Source organism: Lytechinus pictus, chromosome 17 (assembly GCF_037042905.1).
Source record: "Lytechinus pictus isolate F3 Inbred chromosome 17, Lp3.0, whole genome shotgun sequence".
Classification (NCBI taxonomy): domain Eukaryota; kingdom Metazoa; phylum Echinodermata; class Echinoidea; order Temnopleuroida; family Toxopneustidae; genus Lytechinus; species Lytechinus pictus.
In genome coordinates, this window is record NC_087261.1 from 19,377,837 (window position 1) to 19,397,778 (window position 19,942).

At 36.5% G+C, this 19,942-nt stretch overlaps 1 protein-coding gene across 6 annotated transcripts in view; it reads right to left on the minus strand.

The window, feature by feature from the left end:
• LOC129280745 (fibrillin-1-like) overlaps positions 1–19,942 on the minus strand; it is a 136,918-nt gene that overhangs the window by 78,602 nt on the left and 38,374 nt on the right. For all 6 annotated transcript variants that reach the window (XM_064112373.1, XM_064112375.1, XM_064112374.1 and 3 more), the window contains 5 exons: positions 19,333–19,461; positions 15,148–15,276; positions 10,961–11,089; positions 6,779–6,907; positions 2,591–2,719 (listed from right to left, as the gene is read on the minus strand). In XM_064112373.1, coding sequence (XP_063968443.1) covers positions 2,591–2,719; positions 6,779–6,907; positions 10,961–11,089; positions 15,148–15,276; positions 19,333–19,461 — 645 coding nt within the window. The remainder of the gene's footprint in view (positions 1–2,590; positions 2,720–6,778; positions 6,908–10,960; positions 11,090–15,147; positions 15,277–19,332; positions 19,462–19,942) is intronic.

Here is a 19,942-nt window from a genome sequence, read left to right on the forward strand (position 1 = left end):
AGAGCAAGTTACAAGGACAGCCAGTGGCCTGGTTTGTCAAAAAATCTAAGTTGGTTTCCAAAAATTGATTCTTAATTGACTGCTGTTACTTAGAGCGGACATAGCTTATTTCATATCGGCCTGGGAGATGCGATTTTGGTGTCTAAACCACTGGTTTCAAGGGTCAAAATAATACATTACGACAAGTTTTAAGGACGGTCAGTGGTCTGGTATGACCAAAATCCAATATGGCTTCCAAAAATTGATTCTAAAATGGCTGCTGATACTTAAAAGTGGCACAGCTCATTTTATATCCGCCTGTGAGATTTGATTTCGGTGTCTAAACTATGTTTTTAAGGGACAAATTATATATTAGGACAAAATGGAATACTAACCATCCTTGTTTCTTGTCCGAATGTATTATTTGGCCCTTCATACCAAAATTTAGACACCAACATTATTTCTTACAGATAAATATTGTAGAACTCTGGCCATTATTGAGTGATATGAGTCGTTCTATACACAACAAAAAAAGTAAGTCCCCCCCTAAATCAAATTGCTGTAACTTTTGAACAGAATTATTTTGAGATATGATATTTCGTAGTTGGTTTTCTACACTCATTAAGCAACTCCTGGGAAAAATGAGATTGATCAGTTGGGTCATGCATGAGTAAATAAAGATTGAATTAAAAATGACAATTTTTGAAAGTCACAAGTCTTTTTTTCAGATTGTGCAAATACAAAGTAAAAGTTGTTTTTAGGTGATTTTTATGGTGTTAATGCTGTTTTACTATCCATCATTTAGCCACTCCACACACAAGTTTGATATCGTATGTTTATGGTTGAGTGAGCACAATGTATTGCAGGGGCCGCGGAAGCGGGGGGGGGGGGGGTTAAGCCCCCCACTTTTTTCCAAAAGCATGTACAAAATGTAAAAATGACCATACGATTGTGATTTTTTGCATGGTCAGCCCCCCCCCCCTTTGAAAACCGTTCCGCGGCCCCTGTATTGTAACGTATCATCATATGGGTTTATGGTTGTATCCTCTTCAACTTGTTAGATCATGTTAAAATTTGAAAATGTTGGTGGTTCCCCCGATTATAGGCCCCTCTCCCATTTTAAAATTCTGGATCCACCACTGATTGGCCATAAATTAAACTGATCCTGAGAAATTGTTAGGAAAAGAATACATTTATGCAATATAAAGAGTATTCATTCCTAATTTTTCGAATGTGCTCGCTCAACCATGAAAATTTTCAAAGTTCGGAAAGTGTGTGGTGATAGAAATGATGGATGATAAAAACAACAGCAATTAAAGTCACATTTGAAACCGAATTTTCCCCCAATATTCACTTTATTACCCTTTAAAATGAGTCTGTGACATTGAAAATACCCTTTTTCCCACTTTGATGCGTGCTCACTCATCCATGAATAAAAAAAAATCGATTTCATTTTTGCACAGAATTTGCATTTACATCACAAGTGTGGCTATTGGTTGCACATTCGTCGAGATCTGTTTAGACGAAAACGTGAATGGTTAACTTTTGATGAAATATATGAACTAGGCAAAGAATATTAGAGTAATAATAGCCTCGTTCAAACGCATTCATTATTTTATTATGAATGAATTAAAATTACAAAGATATTTGTCTTATCACGACCCATACGTATGCTCTTTTGGTCGGAGGAAGGGTTGGCGGAGCCCAATCGGAGGAAAGGTCGGTGTAGTGCTCGTTTTGACAGACTATCCTCCGACCTAGATACTCCCGAAAAAAAGATAGGAGTATCTTGGTCGGAGGAAGGCCGGGTATCTTGTACGACGTCCAGACAGGCAGTACTCCGACCCTTGCTCCGGTCAACCCAGCCTACGTCTGGGTCGTGATAAGAGAAATATCTTTAGAATTTTATAGTCCATGCATAACAGAATTTCACTCTGAACAGGATCCCATGCGTCTGAACGAAGCTGAACGAAGCTAGCATAGGCCTAGCCCACAATACTGGCAAATATTTATTGCAAAACAAAATCAGCCGTATCTACCTTCTCTTTTGGCCAAATAAAGCCAATTTGCAAGAAGGCTTAATATACCACTAAAGATACTTTGCGGGTTTTTTCTGTATCAAATAGTGCTATACCATTTTCATAGTCCATATTTTATTGGTTACCAATTATATTGATGATATATTTTAGATACATTAGCTTTGTCATTTCATAATGTAAAAATGTTATCTAAAACCGGATAAGAAATTAACATGTAAAGGAAAACAAAAGGAGAGGGTGTATATGTAGATGAAAATGCATAAGGGCACAATACGACGTATAATTATATGTAGTTTGTACCCGCCGAGCGGCACGTTTGAAGTGACGATACAAATAAAATTATTTTGGGAACGGATATGGCCAGACAGAAATGAACCAGCATTCTATGCCTGCCATTATGTTTTATTGGAAATTTTACCAGGTCATTGACCTTATTTGAAAGACGATATTTATTTTCATAATATGTTTTATGTCCTCATCATATTTGTGGTTAACATGGATAGTTATTGTAAATATTAATAACTCCAATTTTTACTTTTTTTCGGGGATGCACTGCATAGGCCTATACATACCAATGCAAGTACTATTATCAGGGCTCAACATGAACCCAGCGGAACAGCGGCATGTATAAGATCCATCTTTATTGGTGCACACTCCTTGTACACAGGGATTGCTAAATTTTGAAGAGCACTCGTTGATGTCTGAAACAAGAAATGACAAAAAAAATGTCAAAACCATATTCGTCAGTCATTTTCAATCTTTGAATTCTCGAAATTAATCGAGTAAATGTACTTAAATATATTACGAATTGCATGTTCTAATATCAATAGGCCTCAACAACCCAACAATCCTGAATCAAAGGACAGGTTCGCCCCAACTAAAAGTTGATTTGAATAAAGAGGGAAAATTCCAGCAAGCATAACACTAGAAATCTTGCTCATAAAAATCAGGTGTTAAATAAGCTTAATTTCACAAACCAGCTATATGTACATCCTGGTCTGTACGCAAATTAGCGGACTAATTTTATTCTATGAAATATTCCACGCTCACGCATATTCACTGTTTTGTGAAAAACAAGCAAAACCTTTACATGTCATAACTTTATTTTACATCCGATTTTGATAAGATTTTCAGTGTTATGCTAATTTGATTTTTCTCTATTTATTCAAATCAACATTTTTTCTGATGTGGACTTGACCTTTTTTTTTAATACAACATGAATATTAAAAGTTGCAACTTTAATTGTGTTTAATTGTAATTTCCGGATTTCCCGGATTTTTTGTCACTTCTAAAATAAATACGTAAAAATGATCAGGATTTCTCCGCAATTCGGGAAATTTCCTTCAAAGTGGAAATACTGGTGCGGTCATCCGCGCAAAGTACGGGAGAATTACTGTAGACGGGTCAATTTACGACGAGAAATACCCTTACCCGGAACAAATTGCAACAAATTGTTTTTCAACGGTTTTTTGTACTATTTGACCTCAGGAATAACACTAAAAATCTACCAAAATCCGCATCCGGGAAAGTGGTTATTTTCAAGATGGCGTCTTAGATGGCCGCCATTCACTGAAAATGGATACAACTGACTCATTTTCCACCCTAGAATCCTATTTCGGTTCATAATCCATAGTCTAGGGGTAAACAAATTGTTATTACAGGCTAAAGTGAATTATAAGCCCTCCAGTGTACCTGGCAAATCCAAGATGGCGCCCAAAATGGCTGCCGTAGACTGAGAATCCACAATTCGTCCCAAGTGGCTTTAATTTGGTTTTTATTCAATGGTCTTAATGGTGAAGTAGTTAATTGGAACAAGTTAGAAGGACAGCCAGTGGTTTGGTATGTCCAAAAATCTGCGATGGGTTCCAAAAATTGTTTCTGAAATGGCTGCTTTTACTTGAAGCGGACATAACTCATTTCATTTTGGCCTGGGAGATGTGACTTTAATGTCTAAACCACTGGTTTCAAGGGTCAAATAATACATAAGAATAAGTTACAATGACAGTCAGTGATCTGATATGTCCAAAAATCGTAGATGGCTTTCAAAAATTGATCTTAAAAATAGGTTGCTTATTTTTAAGGCGGACATTGCTCATTTCATATCGGCCTGGGAGATGTGATTTTGGTATCTAAACCACTGGTTTCAAGGGTCAAAATAATACATTAGAGCAAGTTACAAGGACAGCCAGTGGCCTGGTTTGTCAAAAAATCTAAGTTGGTTTCCAAAAATTGATTCTTAATTGACTGCTGTTACTTAAAGCGGACATAGCTTATTTCATATCGGCCTGGGAGATGCGATTTTGGTGTCTAAACCACTGGTTTCAAGGGTCAAAATAATACATTACGACAAGTTTTAAGGACGGTCAGTGGTCTGGTATGACCAAAATCCAATATGGCTTCCAAAAATTGATTCTAAAATGGCTGCTGATACTTAAAAGTGGCACAGCTCATTTTATATCCGCCTGTGAGATTTGATTTCGGTGTCTAAACTATGTTTTTAAGGGACAAATTATATATTAGGACAAAATGGAATACTAACCATCCTTGTTTCTTGTCCGAATGTATTATTTGGCCCTTCATACCAAAATTTAGACGCCAACATTATTTCTTACAGATAAATATTGTAGAACTCTGGCCATTATTGAGTGATATGAGTCGTTCTATACACAACAAAAAAAGTAAGTCCCCCCTAAATCAAATTGCTGTAACTTTTGAACAGAATTATTTTGAGATATGATATTTCGTAGTTGGTTTTCTACACTCATTAAGCAACTCCAGGGAAAAATGAGATTGATCAGTTGGGTCATGCATGAGTAAATAAAGATTGAATTAAAAATGACAATTTTTGAAAGTCACAAGAGTCTTTTTTTCAGATTGTGCAAATACAAAGTAAAAGTTGTTTTTAGGTGATTTTTATGGTGTTAATGCTGTTTTACTATCCATCATTTAGCCACTCCACACACAATTTTGATATCGTATGTTTATGGTTGAGTGAGCACAATGTATTGCAGGGGCCGCGGAAGCGGGAGGGGGGGGGGTTAAGCCCCCCACTTTTTTCCAAAAGCATGTACAAAATGTAAAAATGACCATACGATTGTGATTTTTTGCATGGTCAGTCCCCCCCCCCCCCCTTTGAAAACCGTTCCGCGGCCCCTGTATTGTAACGTATCATCATATGGGTTTATGGTTGTATCCTCTTCAACTTGTTAGATCATGTTAAAATTTGAAAATGTTGGTGGTTCCCCCGATTATAGGCCCCTCTCCCGTTTTAAAATTCTGGATCCACCACTGATTGGCCATAAATTAAACTGATCCTGAGAAATTGTTAGGAAAAGAATACATTTATGCAATATAAAGAGTATTCATTCCTAATTTTTCGAATGTGCTCGCTCAACCATGAAAATTTTCAAAGTTCGGAAAGTGTGTGGTGATAGAAATGATGGATGATAAAAACAACAGCAATTAAAGTCACATTTGAAACCGAATTTTCCCCCAATATTCACTTTATTACCCTTTAAAATGAGTCTGTGACATTGAAAATACCCTTTTTCCCACTTTGATGCGTGCTCACTCATCCATGAATAAAAAAAAATCGATTTCATTTTTGCACAGAATTTGCATTTACATCACAAGTGTGGCTATTGGTTGCACATTCGTCGAGATCTGTTTAGACGAAAACGTGAATGGTTAACTTTTGATGAAATATATGAACTAGGCAAAGAATATTAGAGTAATAATAGCCTCGTTCAAACGCATTCATTATTTTATTATGAATGAATTAAAATTACAAAGATATTTGTCTTATCACGACCCATACGTATGCTCTTTTGGTCGGATGAAGGGTTGGCGGAGCCCAATCGGAGGAAAGGTCGGTGTAGTGCTCGTCTTGACAGACTATCCTCCGACCTAGATACTCCCGAAAAAAAGATAGGAGTATCTTGGTCGGAGGAAGGCCGGGTATCTTGTACGACGTCCAGACAGGCAGTACTCCGACCCTTGCTCCGGTCAACCCAGCCTACGTCTGGGTCGTGATAAGAGAAATATCTTTAGAATTTTATAGTCCATGCATAACAGAATTTCACTCTGAACAGGATCCCATGCGTCTGAACGAAGCTGAACGAAGCTAGCATAGGCCTAGCCCACAATACTGGCAAATATTTATTGCAAAACAAAATCAGCCGTATCTACCTTCTCTTTTGGCCAAATAAAGCCAATTTGCAAGAAGGCTTAATATACCACTAAAGATACTTTGCGGGTTTTTTCTGTATCAAATAGTGCTATACCATTTTCATAGTCCATATTTTATTGGTTACCAATTATATTGATGATATATTTTAGATACATTAGCTTTGTCATTTCATAATGTAAAAATGTTATCTAAAACCGGATAAGAAATTAACATGTAAAGGAAAACAAAAGGAGAGGGTGTATATGTAGATGAAAATGCATAAGGGCACAATACGACGTATAATTATATGTAGTTTGTACCCGCCGAGCGGCACGTTTGAAGTGACGATACAAATAAAATTATTTTGGGAACGGATATGGCCAGACAGAAATGAACCAGCATTCTATGCCTGCCATTATGTTTTATTGGAAATTTTACCAGGTCATTGACCTTATTTGAAAGACGATATTTATTTTCATAATATGTTTTATGTCCTCATCATATTTGTGGTTAACATGGATAGTTATTGTAAATATTAATAACTCCAATTTTTACTTTTTTTCGGGGATGCACTGCATAGGCCTATACGTACCAATGCAAGTACTATTATCAGGGCTCAACATGAACCCAGCGGAACAGCGGCATGTATAAGATCCATTTTTATTGGTGCACACTCCTTGTACACAGGGATTGCTAAATTTTGAAGAGCACTCGTTGATGTCTGAAACAAGAAATGACAAAAAAAATGTCAAAACCATATTCGTCAGTCATTTTCAATCTTTGAATTCCCGAAATTAATCGAGTAAATGTACTTAAATATATTACGAATTGCATGTTCTAATATCAATAGGCCTCAACAACCCAACAATCCTGAATCAAAGGACAGGTTCGCCCCAACTAAAAGTTGATTTGAATAAAGAGGGAAAATTCCAGCAAGCATAACACTAGAAATCTTGCTCATAAAAATCAGGTGTTAAATAAGCTTAATTTCACAAACCAGTTATATATACATCCTGGTCTGTACGCAAATTAGCGGACTAATTTTATTCTATGAAATATTCCACGCTCACGCATATTCACTGTTTTGTGAAAAACAAGCAAAACCTTTACATGTCATAACTTTATTTTACATCCGATTTTGATAAGATTCTCAGTGTTATGCTAATTTGATTTTTCTCTATTTATTCAAATCAACATTTTTTCTGATGTGGACTTGACCTTTTTTTTTAATACAACATGAATATTAAAAGTTGCAACTTTAATTGTGTTTAATTGTAATTTCCGGATTTCCCGGATTTTTTGTCTCTTCTAAAATAAATACGTAAAAATGATCAGGATTTCTCCGCAATTCGGGAAATTTCCTTCAAAGTGGAAATACTGGTGCGGTCATCCGCGCAAAGTACGGGAGAATTACTGTAGACGGGTCAATTTACGACGAGAAATACCCTTACCCGGAACAAATTGCAACAAATTGTTTTTCAACGGTTTTTTGTACTTTTTGACCTCAGGAATAACACTAAAAATCTACCAAAATCCGCATCCGGGAAAGTGGTTATTTTCAAGATGGCGTCTTAGATGGCCGCCATTCACTGAAAATGGATACAACTGACTCATTTTCCACCCTAGAATCCTATTTCGGTTCATAATCCATAGTTTAGGGGTAAACAAATTGTTATTACAGGCTAAAGTGAATTATAAGCCCTCCAGTGTACCTGGCAAATCCAAGATGGCGCCCAAAATGGCTGCCGTAGACTGAGAATCCACAATTCGTCCCAAGTGGCTTTAATTTGGTTTTTATTCAATGGTCTTAATGGTGAAGTAGTTAATTGGAACAAGTTAGAAGGACAGCCAGTGGTTTGGTATGTCCAAAAATCTGCGATGGGTTCCAAAAATTGTTTCTAAAATGGCTGCTTTTACTTGAAGCGGACATAACTCATTTCATTTTGGCCTGGGAGATGTGACTTTAATGTCTAAACCACTGGTTTCAAGGGTCAAATAATACATAAGAATAAGTTACAATGACAGTCAGTGATCTGATATGTCCAAAAATCGTAGATGGCTTTCAAAAATTGATCTTAAAAATAGGCTGCTTATTTTTAAGGCGGACATTGCTCATTTCATATCGGCCTGGGAGATGTGATTTTGGTATCTAAACCACTGGTTTCAAGGGTCAAAATAATACATTAGAGCAAGTTACAAGGACAGCCAGTGGCCTGGTTTGTCAAAAAATCTAAGTTGGTTTCCAAAAATTGATTCTTAATTGACTGCTGTTACTTAAAGCGGACATAGCTTATTTCATATCGGCCTGGGAGATGCGATTTTGGTGTCTAAACCACTGGTTTCAAGGGTCAAAATAATACATTACGACAAGTTTTAAGGACGGTCAGTGGTCTGGTATGACCAAAATCCAATATGGCTTCCAAAAATTGATTCTAAAATGGCTGCTGATACTTAAAAGTGGCACAGCTCATTTTATATCCGCCTGTGAGATTTGATTTCGGTGTCTAAACTTTGTTTTTAAGGGACAAATTATATATTAGGACAAAATGGAATACTAACCATCCTTGTTTCTTGTCCGAATGTATTATTTGGCCCTTCATACCAAAATTTAGACGCCAACATTATTTCTTACAGATAAATATTGTAGAACTCTGGCCATTATTGAGTGATATGAGTCGTTCTATACACAACAAAAAAAGTAAGTCCCCCCTAAATCAAATTGCTGTAACTTTTGAACAGAATTATTTTGAGATATGATATTTCGTAGTTGGTTTTCTACACTCATTAAGCAACTCCTGGGAAAAATGAGATTGATCAGTTGGGTCATGCATGAGTAAATAAAGATTGAATTAAAAATGACAATTTTTGAAAGTCACAAGAGTCTTTTTTTCAGATTGTGCAAATACAAAGTAAAAGTTGTTTTTAGGTGATTTTTATGGTGTTAATGCTGTTTTACTATCCATCATTTAGCCACTCCACACACAATTTTGATATCGTATGTTTATGGTTGAGTGAGCACAATGTATTGCAGGGGCCGCGGAAGCGGGAGAGGGGGGGGGGTTAAGCCCCCCACTTTTTTCCAAAAGCATGTACAAAATGTAAAAATGACCATACGATTGTGATTTTTTGCATGGTCAGTCCCCCCCCCCCTTTGAAAACCGTTCCGCGGCCCCTGTATTGTAACGTATCATCATATGGGTTTATGGTTGTATCCTCTTCAACTTGTTAGATCATGTTAAAATTTGAAAATGTTGGTGGTTCCCCCGATTATAGGCCCCTCTCCCATTTTAAAATTCTGGATCCACCACTGATTGGCCATAAATTAAACTGATCCTGAGAAATTGTTAGGAAAAGAATACATTTATGCAATATAAAGAGTATTCATTCCTAATTTTTCGAATGTGCTCGCTCAACCATGAAAATTTTCAAAGTTCGGAAAGTGTGTGGTGATAGAAATGATGGATGATAAAAACAACAGCAATTAAAGTCACATTTGAAACCGAATTTTCCCCCAATATTCACTTTATTACCCTTTAAAATCATGTGACATTGAAAATACCCTTTTTCCCACTTTGATGCGTGCTCACTCATCCATGAATAAAAAAAATCGATTTCATTTTTGCACAGAATTTGCATTTACATCACAAGTGTGGCTATTGGTTGTACATTCGTCGAGATCTGTTTAGTCGAAAACGTGAATGGTTAACTTTTGATGAAATATATGAACTAGACAAAGACCATTAGAGTAATAATAGCCTCGTTCAAACGCATTCATTATTTTATTATGAATGAATTAAAATTACAAAGATATTTGTCTTATCACGACCCATACGTATGCTCTTTTGGTCGGAGGAAGGGTTGGCGGAGCCCAATCGGAGGAAAGGTCGGTGTAGTGCTCGTCTTGACAGACTATCCTCCGACCTAGATACTCCCGAAAAAAAGATAGGAGTATCTTGGTCGGAGGAAGGCCGGGTATCTTGTACGACGTCCAGACAGGCAGTACTCCGACCCTTGCTCCGGTCAACCCAGCCTACGTCTGGGTCGTGATAAGAGAAATATCTTTAGAATTTTATAGTCCATGCATAACAGAATTTCACTCTGAACAGGATCCCATGCGTCTGAACGAAGCTGAACGAAGCTAGCATAGGCCTAGCCCACAATACTGGCAAATACTTATTGCAAAACAAAATCAGCCGTATCTACCTTCTCTTTTGGCCAAATAAAGCCAATTTGCAAGAAGGCTTAATATACCATTAAAGATACTTTGCGGGTTTTTTCTGTATCAAATAGTGCTATACCATTTTCATAGTCCATATTTTATTGGTTACCAATTATATCGATGATATATTTTAGATACATTAGCTTTGTCATTTCATAATGTAAAAATGTTATCTAAAACCGGATAAGAAATTAACATGTAAAGGAAAACAAAAGGAGAGGGTGTATATGTAGATGAAAATGCATAAGGGCACAATACGACGTATAATTATATGTAGTTTGTACCCGCCGAGCGGCACGTTTGAAGTGACGATACAAATAAAATTATTTTGGGAACGGATATGGCCAGACAGAAATGAACCAGCATTCTATGCCTGCCATTATGTTTTATTGGAAATTTTACCAGGTCATTGACCTTATTTGAAAGACGATATTTATTTTCATAATATGTTTTATGTCCTCATATTTGTGGTTAACATGGATAGTTATTGTAAATATTAATAACTCCAATTTTTACTTTTTTTCGGGGATGCACTGCATATAGGCCTATACATACCAATGCAAGTACTATTATCAGGGCTCAACATGAACCCAGCGGAACAGCGGCATGTATAAGATCCATCTTTATTGGTGCACACTCCTTGTACACAGGGATTGCTAAATTTTGAAGAGCACTCGTTGATGTCTGAAACAAGAAATGACAAAAAAAATGTCAAAACCATATTCGTCAGTCATTTTCAATCTTTGAATTCCCGAAATTAATCGAGTAAATGTACTTAAATATATTACGAATTGCATGTTCTAATATCAATAGGCCTCAACAACCCAGCGCCACCTCCTGAATCAAAGGACAGGTTCGCCCCAACTAAAAGTTGATTTGAATAAAGAGGGAAAATTCCAGCAAGCATAACACTAGAAATCTTGCTCATAAAAATCAGGTGTTAAATAAGCTTAATTTCACAAACCAGCTATATGTACATCCTGGTCTGTACGCAAATTAGCGGACTAATTTTATTCTATGAAATATTCCACGCTCACGCATATTCACTGTTTTGTGAAAAACAAGCAAAACCTTTACATGTCATAACTTTATTTTACATCCGATTTTGATAAGATTTTCAGTGTTATGCTAATTAGATTTTTCTCTATTTATTCAAATCAACATTTTTTCTGATGTGGACTTGACCTTTTTTTTTAATACAACATGAATATTAAAAGTTGCAACTTTAATTGTGTTTAATTGTAATTTCCGGATTTCCCGGATTTTTTGTCACTTCTAAAATAAATACGTAAAAATGATCAGGATTTCTCCGCAATTCGGGAAATTTCCTTCAAAGTGGAAATACTGGTGCGGTCATCCGCGCAAAGTACGGGAGAATTACTGTAGACGGGTCAATTTACGACGAGAAATACCCTTACCCGGAACAAATTGCAACAAATTGTTTTTCAACGGTTTTTTGTACTATTTGACCTCAGGAATAACACTAAAAATCTACCAAAATCCGCATCCGGGAAAGTGGTTATTTTCAAGATGGCGTCTTAGATGGCCGCCATTCACTGAAAATGGATACAACTGACTCATTTTCCACCCTAGAATCCTATTTCGGTTCATAATCCATAGTCTAGGGGTAAACAAATTGTTATTACAGGCTAAAGTGAATTATAAGCCCTCCAGTGTACCTGGCAAATCCAAGATGGCGCCCAAAATGGCTGCCGTAGACTGAGAATCCACAATTCGTCCCAAGTGGCTTTAATTTGGTTTTTATTCAATGGTCTTAATGGTGAAGTAGTTAATTGGAACAAGTTAGAAGGACAGCCAGTGGTTTGGTATGTCCAAAAATCTGCGATGGGTTCCAAAAATTGTTTCTGAAATGGCTGCTTTTACTTGAAGCGGACATAACTCATTTCATTTTGGCCTGGGAGATGTGACTTTAATGTCTAAACCACTGGTTTCAAGGGTCAAATAATACATAAGAATAAGTTACAATGACAGTCAGTGATCTGATATGTCCAAAAATCGTAGATGGCTTTCAAAAATTGATCTTAAAAATAGGCTGCTTATTTTTAAGGCGGACATTGCTCATTTCATATCGGCCTGGGAGATGTGATTTTGGTATCTAAACCACTGGTTTCAAGGGTCAAAATAATACATTAGAGCAAGTTACAAGGACAGCCAGTGGCCTGGTTTGTCAAAAAATCTAAGTTGGTTTCCAAAAATTGATTCTTAATTGACTGCTGTTACTTAAAGCGGACATAGCTTATTTCATATCGGCCTGGGAGATGCGATTTTGGTGTCTAAACCACTGGTTTCAAGGGTCAAAATAATACATTACGACAAGTTTTAAGGACGGTCAGTGGTCTGGTATGACCAAAATCCAATATGGCTTCCAAAAATTGATTCTAAAATGGCTGCTGATACTTAAAAGTGGCACAGCTCATTTTATATCCGCCTGTGAGATTTGATTTCGGTGTCTAAACTATGTTTTTAAGGGACAAATTATATATTAGGACAAAATGGAATACTAACCATCCTTGTTTCTTGTCCGAATGTACTATTTGGCCCTTCATACCAAAATTTAGACACCAACATTATTTCTTACAGATAAATATTGTAGAACTCTGGCCATTATTGAGTGATATGAGTCGTTCTATACACAACAAAAAAAGTAAGTCCCCCCCTAAATCAAATTGCTGTAACTTTTGAACAGAATTATTTTGAGATATGATATTTCGTAGTTGGTTTTCTACACTCATTAAGCAACTCCTGGGAAAAATGAGATTGATCAGTTGGGTCATGCATGAGTAAATAAAGATTGAATTAAAAATGACAATTTTTGAAAGTCACAAGAGTCTTTTTTTCAGATTGTGCAAATACAAAGTAAAAGTTGTTTTTAGGTGATTTTTATGGTGTTAATGCTGTTTTACTATCCATCATTTAGCCACTCCACACACAATTTTGATATCGTATGTTTATGGTTGAGTGAGCACAATGTATTGCAGGGGCCGCGGAAGCGGGAGAGGGGGGGGGGGGTTAAGCCCCCCACTTTTTTCCAAAAGCATGTACAAAATGTAAAAATGACCATACGATTGTGATTTTTTGCATGGTCAGTCCCCCCCCCCCTTTGAAAACCGTTCCGCGGCCCCTGTATTGTAACGTATCATCATATGGGTTTATGGTTGTATCCTCTTCAACTTGTTAGATCATGTTAAAATTTGAAAATGTTGGTGGTTCCCCCGATTATAGGCCCCTCTCCCATTTTAAAATTCTGGATCCACCACTGATTGGCCATAAATTAAACTGATCCTGAGAAATTGTTAGGAAAAGAATACATTTATGCAATATAAAGAGTATTCATTCCAAATTTTCGAATGTGCTCGCTCAACCATGAAAATTTTCAAAGTTCGGAAAGTGTGTGGTGATAGAAATGATGGATGATAAAAACAACAGCAATTAAAGTCACATTTGAAACCGAATTTTCCCCCAATATTCACTTTATTACCCTTTAAAATCATGTGACATTGAAAATACCCTTTTTCCCACTTTGATGCGTGCTCACTCATCCATGAATAAAAAAATCGATTTCATTTTTGCACAGAATTTGCATTTACATCACAAGTGTGGCTATTGGTTGTACATTCGTCGAGATCTGTTTAGTCGAAAACGTGAATGGTTAACTTTTGATGAAATATATGAACTAGACAAAGACCATTAGAGTAATAATAGCCTCGTTCAAACGCATTCATTATTTTATTATGAATGAATTAAAATTACAAAGATATTTGTCTTATCACGACCCATACGTATGCTCTTTTGGTCGGAGGAAGGGTTGGCGGAGCCCAATCGGAGGAAAGGTCGGTGTAGTGCTCGTCTTGACAGACTATCCTCCGACCTAGATACTCCCGAAAAAAAGATAGGAGTATCTTGGTCGGAGGAAGGCCGGGTATCTTGTACGACGTCCAGACAGGCAGTACTCCGACCCTTGCTCCGGTCAACCCAGCCTACGTCTGGGTCGTGATAAGAGAAATATCTTTAGAATTTTATAGTCCATGCATAACAGAATTTCACTCTGAACAGGATCCCATGCGTCTGAACGAAGCTGAACGAAGCTAGCATAGGCCTAGCCCACAATACTGGCAAATACTTATTGCAAAACAAAATCAGCCGTATCTACCTTCTCTTTTGGCCAAATAAAGCCAATTTGCAAGAAGGCTTAATATACCATTAAAGATACTTTGCGGGTTTTTTCTGTATCAAATAGTGCTATACCATTTTCATAGTCCATATTTTATTGGTTACCAATTATATCGATGATATATTTTAGATACATTAGCTTTGTCATTTCATAATGTAAAAATGTTATCTAAAACCGGATAAGAAATTAACATGTAAAGGAAAACAAAAGGAGAGGGTGTATATGTAGATGAAAATGCATAAGGGCACAATACGACGTATAATTATATGTAGTTTGTACCCGCCGAGCGGCACGTTTGAAGTGACGATACAAATAAAATTATTTTGGGAACGGATATGGCCAGACAGAAATGAACCAGCATTCTATGCCTGCCATTATGTTTTATTGGAAATTTTACCAGGTCATTGACCTTATTTGAAAGACGATATTTATTTTCATAATATGTTTTATGTCCTCATATTTGTGGTTAACATGGATAGTTATTGTAAATATTAATAACTCCAATTTTTACTTTTTTTCGGGGATGCACTGCATATAGGCCTATACATACCAATGCAAGTACTATTATCAGGGCTCAACATGAACCCAGCGGAACAGCGGCATGTATAAGATCCATCTTTATTGGTGCACACTCCTTGTACACAGGGATTGCTAAATTTTGAAGAGCACTCGTTGATGTCTGAAACAAGAAATGACAAAAAAAATGTCAAAACCATATTCGTCAGTCATTTTCAATCTTTGAATTCCCGAAATTAATCGAGTAAATGTACTTAAATATATTACGAATTGCATGTTCTAATATCAATAGGCCTCAACAACCCAGCGCCACCTCCTGAATCAAAGGACAGGTTCGCCCCAACTAAAAGTTGATTTGAATAAAGAGGGAAAATTCCAGCAAGCATAACACTAGAAATCTTGCTCATAAAAATCAGGTGTTAAATAAGCTTAATTTCACAAACCAGCTATATGTACATCCTGGTCTGTACGCAAATTAGCGGACTAATTTTATTCTATGAAATATTCCACGCTCACGCATATTCACTGTTTTGTGAAAAACAAGCAAAACCTTTACATGTCATAACTTTATTTTACATCCGATTTTGATAAGATTTTCAGTGTTATGCTAATTAGATTTTTCTCTATTTATTCAAATCAACATTTTTTCTGATGTGGACTTGACCTTTTTTTTTAATACAACATGAATATTAAAAGTTGCAACTTTAATTGTGTTTAATTGTAATTTCCGGATTTCCCGGATTTTTTGTCACTTCTAAAATAAATACGTAAAAATGATCAGGATTTCTCCGCAATTCGGGAAATTTCCTTCAAAGTGGAAATACTGGTGCGGTCATCCGCGCAAAGTACGGGAGAATTACTGTAGACGGGTCAATTTACGACGAGAAATACCCTTACCCGGAACAAATTGCAACAAATTGTTTTTCAACGGTTTTTTGTACTATTTGACCTCAGGAATAACACTAAAAATCTACCAAAATCCGCATCCGGGAAAGTGGTTATTTTCAAGATGGCGTCTTAGATGGCCGCCATTCACTGAAAATGGATACAACTGACTCATTTTCCACCCTAGAATCCTATTTCGGTTCATAATCCATAGTCTAGGGGTAAACAAATTGTTATTACAGGCTAAAGTGAATTATAAGCCCTCCAGTGTACCTGGCAAATCCAAGATGGCGCCCAAAATGGCTGCCGTAGACTGAGAATCCACAATTCGTCCCAAGTGGCTTTAATTTGGTTTTTATTCAATGGTCTTAATGGTGAAGTAGTTAATTGGAACAAGTTAGAAGGACAGCCAGTGGTTTGGTATGTCCAAAAATCTGCGATGGGTTCCAAAAATTGTTTCTGAAATGGCTGCTTTTACTTGAAGCGGACATAACTCATTTCATTTTGGCCTGGGAGATGTGACTTTAATGTCTAAACCACTGGTTTCAAGGGTCAAATAATACATAAGAATAAGTTACAATGACAGTCAGTGATCTGATATGTCCAAAAATCGTAGATGGCTTTCAAAAATTGATCTTAAAAATAGGCTGCTTATTTTTAAGGCGGACATTGCTCATTTCATATCGGCCTGGGAGATGTGATTTTGGTATCTAAACCACTGGTTTCAAGGGTCAAAATAATACATTAGAGCAAGTTACAAGGACAGCCAGTGGCCTGGTTTGTCAAAAAATCTAAGTTGGTTTCCAAAAATTGATTCTTAATTGACTGCTGTTACTTAAAGCGGACATAGCTTATTTCATATCGGCCTGGGAGATGCGATTTTGGTGTCTAAACCACTGGTTTCAAGGGTCAAAATAATACATTACGACAAGTTTTAAGGACGGTCAGTGGTCTGGTATGACCAAAATCCAATATGGCTTCCAAAAATTGATTCTAAAATGGCTGCTGATACTTAAAAGTGGCACAGCTCATTTTATATCCGCCTGTGAGATTTGATTTCGGTGTCTAAACTATGTTTTTAAGGGACAAATTATATATTAGGACAAAATGGAATACTAACCATCCTTGTTTCTTGTCCGAATGTACTATTTGGCCCTTCATACCAAAATTTAGACACCAACATTATTTCTTACAGATAAATATTGTAGAACTCTGGCCATTATTGAGTGATATGAGTCGTTCTATACACAACAAAAAAAGTAAGTCCCCCCCTAAATCAAATTGCTGTAACTTTTGAACAGAATTATTTTGAGATATGATATTTCGTAGTTGGTTTTCTACACTCATTAAGCAACTCCTGGGAAAATGAGATTGATCAGTTGGGTCATGCATGAGTAAATAAAGATTGAATTAAAAATGACAATTTTTGAAAGTCACAAGTCTTTTTTTCAGATTGTGCAAATACAAAGTAAAAGTTGTTTTTAGGTGATTTTTATGGTGTTAATGCTGTTTTACTATCCATCATTTAGCCACTCCACACACAATTTTGATATCGTATGTTTATGGTTGAGTGAGCACAATGTATTGCAGGGGCCGCGGAAGCGGGGGGGGGGGGGTTAAGCCCCCCACTTTTTTCCAAAAGCATGTACAAAATGTAAAAATGACCATACGATTGTGATTTTTTGCATGGTCAGCCCCCCCCCCCTTTGAAAACCGTTCCGCGGCCCCTGTATTGTAACGTATCATCATATGGGTTTATGGTTGTATCCTCTTCAACTTGTTAGATCATGTTAAAATTTGAAAATGTTGGTGGTTCCCCCGATTATAGGCCGCTCTCCCATTTTAAAATTCTGGATCCACCACTGATTGGCCATAAATTAAACTGATCCTGAGAAATTGTTAGGAAAAGAATACATTTATGCAATATAAAGAGTATTCATTCCTAATTTTTCGAATGTGCTCGCTCAACCATGAAAATTTTCAAAGTTCGGAAAGTGTGTGGTGATAGAAATGATGGATGATAAAAACAACAGCAATTAAAGTCACATTTGAAACCGAATTTTCCCCCAATATTCACTTTATTACCCTTTAAAATGAGTCTGTGACATTGAAAATACCCTTTTTCCCACTTTGATGCGTGCTCACTCATCCATGAATAAAAAAAAATCGATTTCATTTTTGCACAGAATTTGCATTTACATCACAAGTGTGGCTATTGGTTGCACATTCGTCGAGATCTGTTTAGACGAAAACGTGAATGGTTAACTTTTGATGAAATATATGAACTAGGCAAAGAATATTAGAGTAATAATAGCCTCGTTCAAACGCATTCATTATTTTATTATGAATGAATTAAAATTACAAAGATATTTGTCTTATCACGACCCATACGTATGCTCTTTTGGTCGGAGGAAGGGTTGGCGGAGCCCAATCGGAGGAAAGGTTGGTGTAGTGCTCGTCTTGACAGACTATCCTCCGACCTAGATACTCCCGAAAAAAAGATAGGAGTATCTTGGTCGGAGGAAGGCCGGGTATCTCGTACGACGTCCAGACAGGCAGTACTCCGACCCTTGCTCCGGTCAACCCAGCCTACGTCTGGGTCGTGATAAGAGAAATATCTTTAGAATTTTATAGTCCATGCATAACAGAATTTCACTCTGAACAGGATCCCATGCGTCTGAACGAAGCTGAACGAAGCTAGCATAGGCCTAGCCCACAATACTGGCAAATATTTATTGCAAAACAAAATCAGCCGTATCTACCTTCTCTTTTGGCCAAATAAAGCCAATTTGCAAGAAGGCTTAATATACCACTAAAGATACTTTGCGGGTTTTTTCTGTATCAAATAGTGCTATACCATTTTCATAGTCCATATTTTATTGGTTACCAATTATATCGATGATATATTTTAGATACATTAGCTTTGTCATTTCATAATGTAAAAATGTTATCTAAAACCGGATAAGAAATTAACATGTAATGGAAAACAAAAGGAGAGGGTGTATATGTAGATGAAAATGAATAAGGGCACAATACGACGTATAATTATATGTAGTTTGTACCCGCCGAGCGGCACGTTTGAAGTGACGATACAAATAAAATTATTTTGGGAACGGATATGGCCAGACAGAAATGAACCAGCATTCTATGCCTGCCATTATGTTTTATTGGAAATTTTACCAGGTCATTGACCTTATTTGAAAGACGATATTTATTTTCATAATATGTTTTATGTCCTCATCATATTTGTGGTTAACATGGATAGTTATTGTAAATATTAATAACTCCAATTTTTACTTTTTTTCGGGGATGCACTGCATAGGCCTATACATACCAATGCAAGTACTATTATCAGGGCTCAACATGAACCCAGCGGAACAGCGGCATGTATAAGATCCATTTTTATTGGTGCACACTCCTTGTACACAGGGATTGCTAAATTTTGAAGAGCACTCGTTGATGTCTGAAACAAGAAATGACAAAAAAAATGTCAAAACCATATTCGTCAGTCATTTTCAATCTTTGAATTCCCGAAATTAATCGAGTAAATGTACTTAAATATATTACGAATTGCATGTTCTAATATCAATAGGCCTCAACAACCCAACAATCCTGAATCAAAGGACAGGTTCGCCCCAACTAAAAGTTGATTTGAATAAAGAGGGAAAATTCCAGCAAGCATAACACTAGAAATCTTGCTCATAAAAATCAGGTGTTAAATAAGCTTAATTTCACAAACCAGCTGTATGTACATCCTGGTCTGTACGCAAATTAGCGGACTAATTTTATTCTATGAAATATTCCACGCTCACGCATATTCACTGTTTTGTGAAAAACAAGCAAAACCTTTACATGTCATAACTTTATTTTACATCCGATTTTGATAAGATTTTCAGTGTTATGCTAATTAGATTTTTCTCTATTTATTCAAATCAACATTTTTT